Below are 18,367 nucleotides of genomic sequence, written 5' to 3' on the forward strand. Positions count from 1 at the left end.
ATTCAGATATGAAGATTTAATAAGCCTAGTTTTCATGCCTCTTCCTGGATTAATGCTGAAATATGCTCATATCATCATCCACTGTATCACAGAAATACTGGTTGGATGTAGCTGCCTTTCCTGTGTAATCAGTGATAATCTGAGCATTTCCACCTCATTAATTTAATACAGAGTGAGAACCAGAAGAGATCACCAGACCCTCTAGTTCAGCCTCCGGAATGTCATGTGTATATTTCCAATTCCTTAAGAAGTGTGCAGAGTTACATAAGGCAGGACAGCTAAGTTTTGGTGGTGTAATAGGGAGGGCTGGTGCTGATTTAGGTATTCATGATGAGCCTTAGGTACCTCTCTCAGCCATTGCTTCCTGGCACATCCTTGTGTGGAACCAGCCTTTTTGCAGGCTCAGAGAGGGCAAGTGAATAAACCATTGTATTAAGGCATTTAAATCAAGTTTAAAGACCGGGATGTATAATGAAATACGGACTGAGAAAATGGCATTTGTTTGTGTCTACATGTTCCTACTGGAATAATTATTCCCTATTGGAAACTTTTGCCTGTCAATCCCCAGCTATTTAAAACTGCAGCAACAATATCCAGTTGTTGCTTCCTTGTGCCCTCAGTCTTTATCCTAGCTTTTGTTAGGGACAATGCAGTGGTATTCATCAGCAACAATAAGACTGTTATGTTTCATTGTGTTTTTTCCAAAGCTATACAATGTTCTAGCCATTATGGAAGGGTTGCAGTCAGCTGAGTGATGTTTACATGTCACTTCCATACCCTAATAAGAGGTATAAAAGAAAGTGTATTGTAGCCAGCAGGGGAGAGATTCAGCCTGGAAGGCCAGGACTTCTGCCTCTTACAGAAATGCAGTCGGGGAAGGCAGCACTGCACTGCCTAGTGTGCTTTTATTTTTGGCCTCTGCTTTAGTGCCACGAGTGTCAGTAGTAGCTGCAGCAAAATGCTTATTCATGCTGCTGCTGAGATCGTTTACTTTTGGGCAGTATTAATTTTGTGGCTGTGCTAAGTTAGGAATCCATTTCCAAGGACATCAATGGCGTGGCTGTCTGGCTTGTCCTGGCAGCAGCCAGTCGTGTCCGTGTGATGGGGCTGTTCTTGACTTTTGCTGGCATTCCCATAAAAGCATTCCCACACACCTACACCAGCAGGATCAGCACTTTTTCTGGAAGCAGGGTCTTTCCAGCTTTTGCTAGGATGGTGCCTCACAGTCGCATGCTGGAGGTGACGAGCGTTTCTGATACATTCCTCGGGCGTTTCTCTGCGCATTTCTCAGCCCCGCTTCGTGTGACTGGGCTCTTCTGCTCTTTGTAGTGGCAGCTCATTTCACAAGACTCATGGAAGTCATATGGCTGCCTGAGGTCATCACAGAGGAGATTAAGATCCTGAGTCTGCAAATATGTGGGTTGAGCCTGGGGGTGCATTTCTGACACAGCTGTCAGGCAAAGCAGAGGTCCCACCACATTTCTGCTTTTCAAACACGACATCCTTGACTCTTGACACTTTGGCTTCTGGCAACTGTAACTGTTGTCTGGATTCATGAGAGGTTGAGAGAGAGCAGGAATCCTAATAATTAAGACTTCTTGGAATAAGAAATGAAATCTGTTCTTTAGTTTGCATATGGGTGGAGCAGGATTCCCCTTTCTGTAGCCAGCTGGAGAAACATCTTCGTATTCCCTGGTATCTTTGAAGGTAACAAGGCAGGAGGAAGATCTGAGATGAGCTGGTAGTTGCTTGCAGGTAATCAGACCCCAGTGATAAATCACTCAGTTTATTAGTCAAAAGCTATTGTATGGTTTTAAACATTCTTCTTGATAAAAGAAGGGCTATTTTGGTTGAACAATAAAGCTTGTGGTCACAGGTAGTATTCTTAACTAAATATAGATGGCTTGTGGTGTTTCTTCCCGTGACTGCACTGTGACTGTTTATATAATTTACCATTAGTCATCAACAGACTGCAGGGGTTGCTGGTTGAGGAGATTGACTCAAACTGAGTGGTTAGTTAAGAGCTATGGCAAATGCCAACCTTTCTGATGAAAAGATCGTGTCTCAAGGCAGTGCCCATTCTGGATTGAGTCGTAGTCAGGAGTTAGGAAGGGTTTCTGCTCTGTGATCCCATTTGTGCAACAGTTTTATGATTCTGTGATATGTATGCCTGAGACAGCTTGAAAAGGGGCTTTAGCCTTCTTCTCAGTCCGCATTTATCAGTTCTGGTGGAAACTCTTTTTCCATCAATGTTTTTCTCCTTCAGGAGATGAGGAAAATGAGGTTCACTTTGCTGTAAGACACTGGATTTTGGTCCCAGTTAGAGATAGGATGTTGAGCAGGAGGAGCTGGTGCTCTTACCCATCTTGAAATTGCTTATGAGCTTGGTTACTGTACCTTGTCCATTACTGTACCACTCCAGGTTAAACCCCGTCAGAACCAGGCTCAGAAGGAATCTGTCTCTGTGTGAGTTCCTCTGAGACTTCTGGTTCTTTGCCTTCCTCTGTAGTGCAGAGCACACTGGATTAATCTCACCTGGAAAATCCACCCAGTAAATTCCCTGTAGGTGACACTTCTTATTTTTCTTGCAGCTATTGTGTTTATAGCTTTTGATATTTTACTATAGGTCTTGTACATGTGAGAACTAGGAAAGAATGGCTTTTTGGCTTGTTGACAGCACACAGAATCCTGCATTTTGGCACTTTTTTCAGGTGGACAAAGCCCATGAAACAGTGAAGCCCCTCTGTGGGGTGTGGTTGCCACTGGAAATGTTGCCAAGTTAGCAGAGAAGTGGGAGTGTGAGAGTGCCTGGGACTTGCTTCCGCACTGTCTGCTGTCTGTGGCAGGCACAGAGATGTTTTGATTGAAAACTTGACTGCTGCACTAATGTGCAGGCACTGGCAAGCTGCTGAATGCTGAGATTGCTTCTAGTGCACGTATTTTTTTAGATTTTTTTTTTCATTAAAACCAGCAGTTTAGTAAAAGTAGTGGAAAAAATTGTTCCATTTTACTGCCAAATTCTTGAAGTCACCAATCTCCCCCTTCTGTGTTGAGCATTGGAGACCTTAATTATCCCTCTTTATGAAATCTGAGGTTACACATATGCCTACAGTTGTTGTGTCACCTTCTGCCTCCGTAAAGCTCAGTGTTGACTGCAGGTGTTCTGTGGAGACTGAAGGGAAAATAAAAATGCCAAGTAATTGGTACCCCTGACTCTCAATCCAGCGTGTCTCGTGTTGCAGAACATAAGTAAAATGAAAGGGAAGATCTTCAGAGAGCTGCATGCAAATTTTGACTGGTTGTGGTTTTGGAAGTCAAGGAACAAGGCAATACAGAGAATGCTTTTTTAACTGTTCTATCAAATGTCATATCTCTGTTTTAATATTTTATGTGATGTGGCTTCTTTCAGATGATCAGCTGGATTATCTGAGATCAGAGAAAAGGGAGTGGTACTACTCAGCTGCAGAAAATAGGAAGAAAGTGCTACCATGGCAGGGTAGGGCACAGACACACTGACTGCAGAGCACTGGCTATTTGTGGAACTTGTTTCAATGTACACATCTCACAGATAGCCTGTCAGAATTACTGAAGTGGAGGTGTTTTATTTATAATCAATAAGTTTAAAACAAACTTCAAAAACTTTATACAACACTATTTTATAATTTTTCCCCTGGGATTTGTTAGATAAGACCATTAGATATTTGTTTCCTGGACAACTTTGCTATTTGTGTTCTTACTAATTATAATGGAAAGACCTACTAAATTATGTATCTGTGTTAAACAGCTTGCTTTTCAAACAAAGGAAATTGGCCACAACTCTCATTTCTTTTATTTTTATCTTTCTCTTAAAGGGCAACACTTTAAGGAAAATCCTCCTGTATCGGTACTTTAAAGGGGAATATGGAAGTGGTATGAATGGGCCCCTGACTGCCAGCTACAGCAAAACTGCACAAGTGGGAGGTAAATCAACACACATCATTTCAAGAGAGCAAAATTAGCAGCACCATTTTTTCTAATAGGCACATTGGACATGCTCCAGGCATTTAGTTGGTAAATAAATCAAACGTGTTCTGTAACCACTTAGAAGAGAGGTAGTATCAGACTCCTCTATTTTTAAGTTGCACATACTTTTCTCAGATTGTGCATTTGGAGGTACCAAAGTAGGTACCAGTAAATCCCCATCCAGAAATTCAGCAAAGCAGAAAACTTCTGAAGAGAGATGATGTTGTTTCTGGAAACTATATAATTTTTTGATGTTCCAGATTCTTTACTGATAAATGAAAAAGATAAGATATATGGAAAAGCTTCTCACAAAACTACTGGCTAGACAACAGAACAGATGTTCCTGAGAGGTTGTAGAATGTGTCAGTTCTTGTTACAGCTTTACTGGACAAGGCTCTGATGTACCTGTCCTATCTTCCTGTGGGCAAGAAGTTTCAGTAGATGATCTCTGTAGGTCCATTATAACCTATTTTTTGTATCATTCTGCTGTAGAAGCCACAGGAAGTTACTGCAGAGTGGTTTCTAGGAAAACCCATAATAATGGATGTCATAGGAAATGGAGCTGGGTATAGAGCCAGGTCAGAACTTCATTTTCCATTTTCAGTGACACTGAAGGCATGCCCAGATTTGTCAACTTTTGCAGATGTTATCCAACTGCACCTCCTTAACTATTTCAATGTAGACGCTGAAAATCTTTGCAGTCTTAACATCCTGTACACACCAAATTTTGCTCTCTAACAAGAGACTGAAGTTTTATGGTTTTTTTAGTTCTCTCTAAAAAGTGTGTGTGTGTATGAAGCATCCTAATCAGTTTAATCAAAGTAGTACTGGCTGATTAAAGCAGTACTGTATTTTTACTAATGAAGTAGGCACAGTTACATCTTTAGAGAAGTAAGTATAGCAGGAAAGATGATCATCTGCAATAATAAAAGGCAGTTGATTTAATGAGCTAATACAATTTAGCAAAATTTCTTCAACCCACACCTTTAATTTGAATTAACTCAACTCTGTGTTCTTAAAGAAAACGTCATGATGATGATGATGATTGATGATGATCTAGGAGTTGGCAAAAGCATTTGGCTGGAAGGTCAGACCCATAACCAGGGTGGATTTACCAGGACACAATTTTAGTATAGATTAGGCCTGAGGTTGAAGAGCAAATTTAAAAAGGGTCTCAGAGCACTGACCCTACTCACAGTTTAGTGTATGCAGCAGTGATTAAAAAAGGGTTTAGTGAACAAATCAGTGTCCTTTCCAACTTATTTATTGTCTGAATATCATGACAGAACAATGGCTTGGGGATTTGTTTTATTTCTTATTCTTAGAGCCTAACACTGGAGTTTCATACAAAAATCTTCTTTTTATCAAAGGGGATTTTGCCTGACAGAATTTCAAAATTAAATTGATTATGTTGCTGTTGTGTGCTTTATGGCTACTAATAGGTTCATTTTCATATATGTGTGTGAAGCAAACATGAATGGGATTTGTGTATTTGTCTAATTTGCAGGTGGATTTTCAGGACAAGATGCAGATAAATCTGGGGTGACCATGTTTGATATCCAGTGCCTCCTGGACAAAGAAGGTGCCTCAGAACTGGTCATAGATGTGATAGTGAACACCAGAAATGACAGGATTTTCTCAGAAGGCATTCTGCTCGGTATCGCGCTGCTCGAAGGTGGAAACACACAAACGCAGGTACTTGTTTAATCTGCTTATTCACATATTGATTCTCAGATGCATGTGGTCTGGAGACAAATAAAGAGAACCTTTTTGCTGTGAGTGCTGTGAAAAGTTTGTCACTAGAATATGTACCACTGTAATGCAAATGTAAATATGCCCTATTGCTGTGCAGTAGCTCTTCAGTAAAAGAAAATGTTTTTCAGCTGTCCCTCTCTGAGTAGCACTGTGCTACTTTTCATCTGGTCATTGCCATGTGAGCATTATCCTCAGTTATTTTATGTCACTCCTTGTAAAATTAAATTTATATTACTTCTAAGTTTATAATAACAAATTATTTTCTGGAAACCTTCAGAGGCATTTATCAAAATCTCCAAAGAGAAATAAAACCCCTGGTCATTTGAGAAGACCAAGTATCCCAGTCGATAGAAAATATCTGTTTTAAACTATGGTTTCTTGTTTATTTGTGAATTATATCCCTCTCACCCAGATTTAGCCAAATCAGATTATTGAGGGAAGAGAGAGAATTGATGTGATGATGGAAGGCTGGGAGAATTGGGATTTCTTGTAAAATGTTGCAAATGGTCCTCATCCTGCTTGACAGTTACACTAAGGGACTGGAATTAATAACCTAAAATAATATTTAATAATAAATTCTGTCTGTAGCACAAAAAAATGAATATAATCCAAACTCTAATATTATATATTAGAATTTCCAATCCTTTCTCTTGTTGTTACATAATAAATTACTTTTCACTGTTATTTGTAGATGGAATATCATGACTAGTAAGCCTGGAAAAATGGAGAGTGTCACAAAGTAATTTAACTTCAAGTACAATATTGTGACATTTAAAAGACTGCAAATAGCACTGTTCACCATTTTACCGAAATTTTAGAACATTATCATCAGTCTTTGTTACCAGCCTTGTATATTACTTCGTGAAAGAACTGGTCAGGCACTGGCCAACATTTGTTCTGTGTAAGTGAAATAATTATTCATCATTTGTTTCACAAAAGAAATAGTGTATTTTTGTATTTCTTCTTCCTTAGAAGATTGATATCTAAAGAATTTACCCTTTTCTGCAGTATTCGACTTACCAGCAGCTGAAGGAGCAGAAGAAGTCAGAAAGGTTCTTTAAAGTGCTGTATGATCGCATGAAAGCTGCCCAGCAGGAGATCCGATCCACGGTGACAGTGAACACTATTGATCTGGGGAGCAAAAAGAAAGAGGATGACAGCGACCTCACCATTTCTGTTCCCAAAAAGAGAGGTAAGGAGGCACCCCTGGGAAGGAGGGGAGCAGGGCATTATATTGGCACTGCATGTGCTGCACCACTGATGCTCTGCTGAGTGGATCAATAAGTTTTAATATTAATCGCTGCCAATTTGCATCTTTTGCCTGTTTTTCTCTGAATTACAGTCCACCTCAGGTTGGCTACAAGGAATTAGCCTCAATGAAATCAGTGAAGCTCTGCCAGTTTGCATCAATAAAAGATATTGACCCATATTTTTAGAGGAGCAGAAGCAGAGGCGGCTGCTATTGGGGATATTTCACAAGAGCAAGCGCAGGAACTGATTTCCACCCTGTGGTCTTCCCATTGTTCTCATCATTTATTGTATATGGGAGAGAAATAGTAGGGCTTTTTGTGTTAATGTTCTGTTTCACTCTGGTTTGTGGTTTATTTGGAACGTGCTATCCCTGCATGAGTGTTGCTTTGATATTCTTTGTGAGTTGCCTAGAGGTCTTTGAAAAGTTAGGCACCAACAAAGAAAAAGTTGCATTCATTATTATTGTTTTCTTATTGTTTAATCAAATGGGGAGAAAGACTTTCAAAAATGAAGGAAAATGATCTTCTTTTCAGTTAAGGATTCAACCCTGCATCTGAAAGAGGGAATGAAAGGACAGTTAACAGAAGCATCTTCTGCTACCTCCAAGGCTTACTCTGTGTACAGAAGAGAAATGGACCCAGAAATAGATCTGATGGGCTCGGGAGCAGATGCTGCAAATGCAGAAGAGAAGTCTGCAGAAGAAGCAATCATGAGCCCTGCCATTGCAATCATGCAGCCAATACTGAGATTTCTTCAGCTGCTGTGTGAGAACCACAACCGAGAGCTCCAGGTAAAGTGTTTTGAGCTGTGCTTTTATAGTGGTGTTATTAGAGGGGATGCACCTTCCTGAGGGGAGAAAACCACACCTGTGCCTGGCCCCTGTTACAGGGCTGTCTGAAATGCTGGGTATTTTTGGTCCAAGGGATAAAATTACCCTTTTCAAGAACCATTTGGGTTCTGTGTTGGAGGCGTGCATGTTTATATCCTCGGAATTGCTTGGGGATCTCAGCACAGCCACATGGAACTGAGAAGTGTCTAAATGTCCCTGTTACTCAGGTTCCTGTGCACACCTGGTGGATCACTTACCACAGACTTGAAGAGCACAGGAAGTTTCTGGGTACTGCCCTTTTCCAAAAGTGTTGCAATTGAAGGCTTTAAGATCCTCTGTGTGTCCCTCCTATCAGTTCTTTTGGTAGAAATTGCTGTCCCCATAGCAACCTCTGCAAAATGTATTTTCTGCAAATATACCTCAGTGCCGTGGCCAGGAGCCTCCCTTCCAGCTGTGGCTGGGGTGGTTTGAGCTGGGCTCCATAATTTGCCACCAGACCTGCTCAGCAGTGGGGCCACAACTTCCAAGAGAAGGGCTGTAATGGGTGGATGGGAGCAAGTCTGCAGGACATATAAAATACATTTAAGACCAGTGCAGATGTTTGCCAAGTTCGCTTTCTAAGCCCTCCTTGCTCTATGATTTAATCAGATAATAATCAATTGCTGCATTAAGGCCTAATATAGTTTCTGTAGTAGTGCAGTGTACTTTGGTACCTGAGACACACAGGTCATGTGGTTACAAATTGTATCATACAACGTTTTCATTAAAAAAGACTTTGTTTGCCTTGACTCTCTTTCTTTTTTTTTTTTTTTCCTTTTCTTGTGTTTCTTTCCTCCACCCACCAGAATTTTTTAAGACACCAAAACAATAAAACAAATTACAACCTCGTTTGTGAGACCCTTCAGTTTTTGGACTGCATCTGTGGGAGCACCACAGGTGGGCTGGGCTTGCTGGGGCTTTACATCAACGAGAGGAACGTGGCTCTTGTCAACCAGACGCTGGAAAGCTTGACGGAATATTGCCAGGGCCCGTGCCATGAAAATCAGGTAGGACTCAAGAACTTCTGGATGCAGAAGGCTATGCCTGAATGTCTGGGTGATTATCACAAACTTTTCAGTGTTCCTGATAACATGAATTCACTGGGAGCTGCTATGACTAGACTCAAGCTTTCATGAGGCCTGAGCGACCCTTTTTAGTCAGAACTCAAAACAGACTCTTCCTATAGTGCCTCTTTTCCTCTGAGGGTTTGCAGTCCTTTTGGAGAGAGTTTCTCCAAAATGTTTTATGTTGCTGTGTCCATGGCTTGGAGCTCATTTTGTGAGGCTGGATTTGGAAGTTTATTGCAAACACAGACTTGTATTCTTTTCACACATTTTGCCCTTGCTGGTGTTTATACACCTTGCTAACATTTACTTTCTCTATTTCACATAGCTGCCACGAAGTTTAACTTGCCCTCCTGCCATAACACCTAGCAGCATCTTTAATTATGGCATCAGTAGTGAAATAGAGGAGACTAAAGACCATGCTTCTGTTCTCCTGTGCCTTGCTTGCTGCAGCCTTTTGAAGTCACACAGCTGGGACTTTTGGTAATTAGTGCCGTGCTGAAGAAGTGTAGGAAGGTAAAAGATGTGGTTACATGCTGCCATATTTGATCTGAAGAGAGCTGCAGTAAAGTTGTCATAGTAGATGAAACTGCAGAATTTTTGCTATTGATTAGCAGCGGGAAAATTGTGGTGAGCAAAATTGCAGAAGCAATCTGTTCTCTGTGCTAGAAATAGCTGAAGAAATACATGCAATATTGATGCTTCTTCATTAATGTGCACCAATGAAATACAAAGTGCTATTACTGCCATTGCTGGTAATCAGCTAACGTAACTTAATATTTTAAAAACAAACAAAAATCCTTTAGTGGACTTAATTTAACAGTCATATTTAATGCACTTATGAATGGGAAAAACAACTGTAAAAACATATAGCTACAGGACTGGAGATGACAAAAAATGTTACAAGTTATCATGACCTCTAACAAAGTTATGTGAGAACCACTGGAGGAACACTGATATGTAAGGGAATGATGAATTACACTTTATTAGTTAGACCTATCTGCTGGGAAGTCACTCAGGATTTGATTTACACTTGTTTACATCAACTGCAAGTCTAATTCAGTATATTTCAGGGGCAGATGTTCCACGCTCTCATTTTAATTTCTGCCATTCTATTTTTCTGGAAGACTTTTCCTTTCCTACTGTCCCATAAACATGCTACAGGAAAATGTGCCATAGGCTCTTGTATAACTGACTGTTATGCACAAGGCCTGGAAGGTCCAGAACTCCAGCTGTAAAGGCATTTGGGAAGTATCACTGGTCACTGGTACAGTTTTGAATTCCATATCCAGAAATACCCTTCTTTGCAGGACATGTCCAGATGCATGGAGAGAACTTTGATTTTCATGAACATTTTGTGCTGGAACAGCAATATTAATGCTGGCTGCTGAGGGCAGATGGAGAATCTGAGCGTGCAAATTTGGTTGTGCCTGCAGTCGAGCTTGTCTTTTTTGTCTGAGGCTGGCATGTGCTCAGCTGAATCTGGCAGTGCTCCTCAGGGCTGCTGTCTGCAAGTCGTACTGCTGGTGCCAAGCCCTGCAGGATTCTCTGGGAGCAGATTTTAGCTTGTACCACCTTTTTTCCAGTTGGGTATTTCACTGCTGGCAGTGTTTGGGTTAGTTCTGTGCACACAAGTCTCCCCCAGCATGTCTTGTGGCGTGTTTTCAGGCTGTTGTGCTTTGGCTGAAAGGTCATCACTGTTGCAAGGTGTTTTAAGTTCTGAGTCCTTCTTTTGGAAATTTGCTGATGCGCATATTCTCTTCCTCCCTCTGGCTGTATTGTCTCCCTCTTTTTCCCACCCTTCCCCTCCCTTCCTTCTGCCCCTGCCTCATTACCTTCTCTTCTCTTATTTTGCAGACTTGCATAGCCACCCATGAGTCTAATGGGATTGATATTATAATTGCTCTCATCTTGAATGACATAAACCCCCTTGGCAAATACTGCATGGACTTGGTGCTTCAGCTCAAGGTACAGTTTATGTAAATTTGTTTATCTGAATTGGGACAGCAACAGAAGACATACCTATGTGAGAGCTCTAGGCAGTCTTACATTTACTTAATCTTCCCATAGCACAGTATACTCAGAAGCCTTTGGGAAAAAAAAAGCTTGCAAATGATTTATCTCAGATTCTGAATCCTTATCCGGCCTCTGCTACAGGCCTGTTGTGTTGGGGCTATGTCCTCAGCTTTTTTAAAAAAAAATTCTATCAATCAGGCATGGCACAGCTAGCATGAAAAGTCTGTTGTGGATGTAAAATCTCTCAACACTGATAAATAGCTACACTGTACAAGCATGCAACAAGTCAGGCATTCTCTCTAAATGCCAAACTCTCAAAAATCACTTGAAGGAAATGCTGTGAAAAAGAATAGTACATCAGATGACCTGCAATGCCAAATAAAGTTAAAAACAAGGTTGAAGTAAATTTTATTTCCCTTCTTAGTGTCCTCTGAGGGGAAACACAAAGTATAGAGTCTGAGGGCAAAGCCTAGAGCGGGAGGGCTTGTAATACAATTTTGTTCCATATTCTGGGGAGAGTTGGACAGGCTTGGAGATAAGTTTCTCCTGCCTGTGTGCCAGTGCATGCAGAGAGGAGCTGTCTGCCAAGCAGGGTAGAATCTGTCCAGGAGGAGCCCTGGGTTATTGCCTTTTCTTGCCTCCCAAATTAAGTATTTCCATTTCAGATGGTTTGTTTCCTCCCCAAACGAGCAAATGCTTTGTGGTAGCTGCATTGCATCATATTGGCAGCATTATACATGTCTAATAAAATAATTAATATAGCTATATATCATGTACAATGAAACATTGAATCAACAGTGCCTTACATATGATTTTAATAATGGTAATTACATTTTTGAATGGCAATGTAATTCAGGCCCCCCTCTAGCAAAACACTTAGGCAGACATTTAACTTTGAACATGCAAACAGTTCTTTTGAAGTCCAAATTTCAGTCTCTGAAAAGATGTAGCTGTGTTCACTCCAGTGCCATTTTGATTTGCCATTGTCATGAGGCTAGCAAATGCTTGTAGGACAGCTTTTCTGTGTAGTAACCAAAAATGGAGTTTAGAGACACCTCTGCAACCCCTGTTCACTGTGGGCTGGCTGTGCTCAGACTCACTCAATTAGCAAAAATTGTGGTGAATGATAGCAGAGGTTCAGTGGAAATTATTCAGATTTTTCAGAGCCATTTGCATTAGTAGGAATGTCTCAAGGTCAGGTTGTCCAAGGCCCCTGCTCAGGCAGAAACCTCCTAGAGCAGGTTTCTCAGGACCATGTCCAGCTGAATATCTCCACAACTGGAGACTCCACAACCATTTTGGGCAGCCTATCCCACTGTTTGATCCCTCTGACAGTGTAAAAATGTTTTCTTGTGTTTAGATAGAATTTCATGGCAGTTTTATTTTGTGTCTTGCCCTCTCACTGGACACTACTGAGAGGGGTCTGGCACTCTCTTCCTGCATTTCCTCCCACCAGGTATTTACACACATTGGTAAGATCCATCTGAGCCATCTGTACTCCAGGTTGACAGTCACAACTTTCAGTTGCTCTTTAAATGAAAAATACTCCATTCCCTTCATCATTTTTATGGCTTTTTGCTAGACCCATTCTATTATGTCCATATCATTCTTGTACTGGAACTGGACATGTTCCTGGTGAAGATGTGATCTCAAGAATTGGATCCAAATTAGGAAGCTGCTGTTTTTGATTTTGAGTGGCAACACATTGAAATGATAAAGCAACGAGTTTACCAAGTGATGTTTAACATTGACACTCTGTCAGTATTCATAGGCAACTTTGAAGTTGCAAATACATAAATTTTGCAGTGAAAATACAGAATCCAAAGTATACAGGCCCATACATTTACATTTACGAGCAAGCTCAGACACTGCTTTCAGGCAGCGTTGTATGTTGAACTTGCACCCTCCAACCAAAGGAAAGGCAATGCAGAGCTGTATTTTCCCATGCCATCTTAGTTTAGCTTGTTTTGCACATAGTTTTTGATGTGGTATTTAATTGCATCTTCATGGATTATATTTTCCAGTGGACTCCTGAATCATTTAGAGAGCAGAGCAGACAGTGTTCACTGAGTGCACAGATGGCCAGTGTTCTATTCTACCTCTTTTTATTTCAAGTGTGACCCCCTGGCCTTCCTTGCTGACCAGTGTGTAAGCCCTGGCACACAGTAAGAGCTCAATATCTGCCACATCTGTGGCAGGATGAAGAGACATTGTCAGTGTAAAGGTACAGAGAGTCTAAGACAAGTTTCTTCTTTTTTTTTCTCTCATAACTGTATCTAGTTGCTTCACTCATTAATTTGTTTTTCCAAAATTTTTATCAGGAGATGAGATGGGTAGAGGTGAAATAAAGAGTACAAGTGCTTTGGGCTGTGCTGTTTTTTTAGCATCTGGAAACTGATTTTTTACAGTACTACTGTGTTATGAACTTTGTGCTGTATTTTCCAAGTGATGGATGTCTTTTCCTCAGACAAAAATGGATGCTTGCAGAAAGTAGCCAAATAACCATCTCATATGCCTGCTGTAATTCTAGGCCATAGCAAGGCACTTTTGCAGTAGCAAGAAGCTGGCTGGTGATGACACAAAGTCCTACCTACCCTCTACCTTTCCCAGCTTCCTGGAAGCTGCAGCAGGCTTCTGTCCATCCCCAGGGTTGTCTGCACTGGGAAATAGCTTCAAAGTCCTCCTCAGCCATGAGTGAGTGGACTGATGCCTTTCTTCTATTCCCTCCCTTTCCCTTACTAAATCTCTGGGAGCCTATCATGGCCCCTTCTCTCCTCCTCAGCTTGAGATCCTACCAATGCTACCACTATCCAGTGTAAGGGGAATCTGCAGTAGAAAAGGAAGCATACTGCTTTTCAGAGCAGCATCCTGTTGGGGATCCTCATCAAAATGCTGTCCTCTCCCTCCCCCTGTTCTTGTTCACTGTTCACATCAAAATTCTGCTGGTCTGATTAGACCTTTCCCATGGATGGTCCTGATTTGATTTGGAAGCAGAAGGAAAGGGACATGGCAAAACTCTTAAGGAGTACTTTTTCTCCTTGAGCCAGTTAGGTCTTCTCAGCTCTTGTTCTTTGTACTTATCTCTTCCTGTGCTGGCAAGCCCAGGCCCCTCTGTCCTGGCTTCTATCTCAGCTCCCAGTCTCTTATCCCAGAAGTTTCTAATTCCCCAGTTATGTACAAGTATTCATTCTAATCTACTCTCCTCCCATTTACCTTCAGTCTCATCCTTCAGTCCTCCACTCAGAGGTGTTTCATCCTCAGCTGAACACAACTTTGAGCAAGCTGCTGGGGTCTTAATCCAGAGGGCAGCCTTTGGTGTGTGATTTTATGGTCCAACCTGCACAGTTTTGTGATTCTGTGCTCACCAAGAATAACCCCTGTGGGCTTTTAGCTGTGAAATTAGTGTGTTTCTGCTCTATAGTACTCAAACTGTCATTTACAAACTGCTTCTGAGTTGGACAAGTTTGACTGGAAGACTCTATTGGCTTCTAGTGCTCCGTATTTTCAGCTCTATTATCAAAACTTGGAGATACAAAGGCTACTTAAAGCACAAGTTGCTTGAACATGTAGGGAATAACATCTTTCTTTTTGCCCCAGTCCCAAAAGCAGCTGAACCCTTTTCCTCTGAAACTGCCCTTGCCAGTTGTCTGAGGCACACCCTCACTGGAGAAATTTCAGCTGGAATTGTTGATAATGGCAATAAGCAGCTGAGAATGAGGTTATAGGGTGGGTTGGCAATTTTCCTGGCCCCTACCTCTTCCCTTGGGACTGTCTCCTGCTTCCAAGTGTTCCAACAGCTCAGTCTGTAACAGGGAGTGATGGGGATGCTGTGACAGGTCAGCTAAGGCAGCCCTGCTTTGCCAGCAAGCAGCCAAACCTCCAGAACCATTCTTCCTCTCCACTTCACCACAGCTGATTGAACTGGAAGACAGGCAGGTCTCTGAAGTCTGAGGCTCCACTGGGCTGCTGTGGCTAAAGCTCATGCTGTGTAGTCCTGAGGAGTGGTCTTGGTGAAAAGCAGAGAGTTGATAAAGCAAAGGTTGTCTTTATGTATTCCCCCAGGAATATTTAGCAGTGAAACAAAATCTCAGGAGTGTATGAAAACAGTTTCTTTTACAGCCTTTCAAATAAGAACCAGTTGGACTTCATAAAAACCAAAGGGGAAGGAAACCTGCCTGAATGATAAAACCTTTTGTGTAATATATTTTGTAATTACCCATGTTGAAACTAATTTTAACAGAAAGCCAAGGCAAAAATTGCTGGGTGGGCAATAAGGGAATGGAATTTATTTTCTTGTGCACAGTCTGCAGCAGCACTCTGTATTTAAGTCAAATATTTTTCAGTGTTTAAAATTTTCCTTCCAATATAGCATGCAGAGTTAGTGTTACGGTATGCTGACATTAAAAAAAACCTGTTAAATATGTCAGTAAAATAAAAGATGCAAGTGGTTGAAAATCTTACCCACTAAAAAAGTAGTCCTCATAATCTCAATTAAAACAAATGCAAGGGTCATTAATCCATGAAAGAGTTTTAAAATTTGCATTAATTTGGTTTTGTATCTCTAGAACAATGCCTCCAAGCTTTTGCTGGCTATTATGGAAAGCAGGCAAGACAGTGAGAATGCGGAAAGAATCCTTTTCAACATGAGACCAAGAGAACTGGTGAGAAAACTTGTGAATATTCATAAATCTTTTGGCTAAAAAAAAATCTGTCATTAAAAACATTTTTAAAATGATCTGTATCTAAGCTGAGAAATGTTGGCAGCGTATGGTGGCACAATGTATCAGGGTAGTATTAATTCACAAAAAGTGCTTTAAAAGGATCAAACATGCATGATTTCAGTCTTTACGACTTCATTATTTTTATCCGTTCCAAGCACTTTTCTGTAATTGTTTCCTAACTAAATTATCATATTCTGGTAGACTGTCTTCAAGTACAGTTTGTCAGGGGCTGGCAAATTAAACTTGTACATTTTGTGAAGCAGTGCTAACAGAAATGTTTGTGTAGACATAGAATAGATTTAATACACATGTATGTTATTTATTTATGTCTCATGAACAAAGAGAGTTCCAAGCAGTTGTTGCTGTGTTTTGGAACAACCCTGATGTTTATGGAGGTCTCCAGAAACTTTAAATGAGTTGGAAATCTGGGGAAGTAATTTCCAATATGACTTGACTGTGTAACAACAGAGACTGAGAGATCTGGGAATTCTTGAGGGATTCTGGAGAAGAATATGTGGGCATCATCCCTGCCCTTGGGCAGAGCCCAATGCCTGCTGATTTCAGGGAATCATCACTAAGGTGACATCTCAGCAGGATGAGGCCATCCCTAGGGTACAGCTGCAGGATCAGGACTTGTATTGGGAACCCTATGGTGGTCCTGTAAGTGGCTTTGGAATATTTGGAATTTTCCCAGCACCCTGCCCAGGTCTTCCTTTCCTTTTTGGTTTAGGAGTGGCTTTTTCCTGTGAAATTGTGTTGCTGCCTGCTCTGGCCAGAAGATCATGGCTGCAATCTAAGTGCTGCACAACACTCCCTGCCATATCTAGACTAGTCTTTAGAAGCATTTGTGAAAATACCTGCTCACAAAGACTCAGCATTCCTATTTCTTTCTCATGGTTGCTGATGAAAAATGTAGCAGTTTGGAGCTTCATAAATCCTTCAAGCTTGTCGTTATTCAGAAAGTGTTTCTCAGGCTGCTCGTTCTTCTTGCAGAACTGCAGGGCACCCATCCAGGCTGGAGCTGAACAAAGTGGCTGTGTTCAAACACAGTGTGTTTTTCCCCCAAGAACCACATTTATTTCATCTCTCCCTGGCTGGGTTTGTGTTGCAGGTGGATGTGATGAAGAATGCCTACAACCAAGGTCTGGAATGCGACCACGAGGAGGAGAATGGAGATGATGGCATCTCCCCAAAAGATGTTGGCCATAATATCTATATTTTGGCACATCAGGTATGTCTTGTTTGGTGACAGCTTCTAGAAAAGCATTACATGGTTAAACTCCACCTTGTCAAAGCTGGAATCATGCACTTCAGTGCTAAGAGAGAAGTAACAAAGTGTCCATTGATAAAAACCAAATTTTGATAGCAGCTGTGACGGTGGGTTAATAGGGTTCAATGGCAAGGCACACTTGGTTGTTTACTGCATGCAGGGCAGGCTCAGCCAACACAGAGAGACCCTCCAGTTGAGTCATGATGCTAAGGAAGGATCCTTTACACCATTTAGCCATCAAGATTTCAGAGTTTAGCATGTTCTTAACCACTTACCAAGAGCCTCTTGTGGTAAGGAATCCCTCAGTCTTCATGAGCAACCTTGAGAGCCATCCACTGCCCAAGAGGAGATCCTGAATATGTTGGTCCTCCCATTGAGGAGAAGTTTCACACAAATTGTTATTTGTGTGAAACAGTGTAGAGCAAAAGAGTGACTGTCCACTTAGCTTTGTTTTCTTTTAACATTAGCAGATCATTTATATCAATCAAATCATAAACTGTGTTACCATTGCTGGTGTATTTTAAATAGTGCCTTCAGTTGTGATACCAAGTGAACTTGATTTCAGAAGATTCCTATTATTTTAGACATATTACTTTGCCAATAAGAATAATTGGGTTTTTTCACTGGTTTCTCCTTTCAAATTATGCTGTAGTGTCCTCAAGCTTTTTCTGATCACTTTTACTTCTCTGCTGGTAAAGGTAGAATGTACACTGAAGGTTGTTATTTAATGGGCTATTTATTCTTCAGACTAGCTGGTGTAAAAAATGGTTTGTCTTTCAATTACATTTAGAGTATTGAAAAGTTTTTGTAATTTAAATAATAAGGACGATGAACTTCTTGGTTATATAATAAATTACAGCATTTGGTATTTCATATAAGGGCCAAATTTAAAAACAAAAAATTCCCTAAGTAAGAAGAAATAAACAGATTGGGATAGGGAGTCTTTCTCATTCATTATGTTTATTAAGTGTTGCTAGAAATTGAATACTTGGTGGGGAAAAAAAGAAAAGAAAGCAATCTATAGTTACAGTAGTATTATGCAATGTTTCTTTCAATAAAGGAATGCAGAAAACCAGTTATTGAGTTATGCTGGTGTGCTCACAGCACATTTAAATAAGTAACTATTGTTATTATGTTGGTGGTGGTGTGATTGACCATGCTGTACTCTCATGCTGTATGCAGGATTGTACATAAGATACCCATCAGAGATGACAGTATTTTTAGAAAGCATCTGCAGCTCCTTACCTTGTGTGAATTTACTCCTTGTCTGAATGCTTATATTGAAAATTTAAATGCCTGCCAAATTGAAATGTTGGTATTTTCTGTCTTCTGCCTACAGTTTGTGTTAAATTACTTAACAGGGTCTGTGACATGGAAAATATGGTTTGGGGGAGTGGAATATAGGCCTAAAGCTGTACAT

The 18,367-nt window shown here is 40.8% G+C and overlaps 1 protein-coding gene across 4 annotated transcripts in view; it reads left to right on the top strand.

The window, feature by feature from the left end:
* Positions 1 to 18,367, top strand: part of ITPR2 (inositol 1,4,5-trisphosphate receptor type 2) — a 241,850-nt gene that overhangs the window by 163,547 nt on the left and 59,936 nt on the right. For all 4 annotated transcript variants that reach the window (XM_033056927.1, XM_033056928.1, XM_033056929.2 and 1 more), the window contains 8 exons: positions 3,852 to 3,960; positions 5,510 to 5,697; positions 6,766 to 6,949; positions 7,542 to 7,798; positions 8,683 to 8,883; positions 10,798 to 10,908; positions 15,522 to 15,617; positions 16,789 to 16,908. In XM_033056927.1, the coding sequence (XP_032912818.1) occupies positions 3,852 to 3,960; positions 5,510 to 5,697; positions 6,766 to 6,949; positions 7,542 to 7,798; positions 8,683 to 8,883; positions 10,798 to 10,908; positions 15,522 to 15,617; positions 16,789 to 16,908 (1,266 nt within the window). The remainder of the gene's footprint in view (positions 1 to 3,851; positions 3,961 to 5,509; positions 5,698 to 6,765; positions 6,950 to 7,541; positions 7,799 to 8,682; positions 8,884 to 10,797; positions 10,909 to 15,521; positions 15,618 to 16,788; positions 16,909 to 18,367) is intronic.

Source organism: Catharus ustulatus, chromosome 4, assembly GCF_009819885.2.
Source record: "Catharus ustulatus isolate bCatUst1 chromosome 4, bCatUst1.pri.v2, whole genome shotgun sequence".
Classification (NCBI taxonomy): Eukaryota; Metazoa; Chordata; class Aves; order Passeriformes; family Turdidae; genus Catharus; species Catharus ustulatus.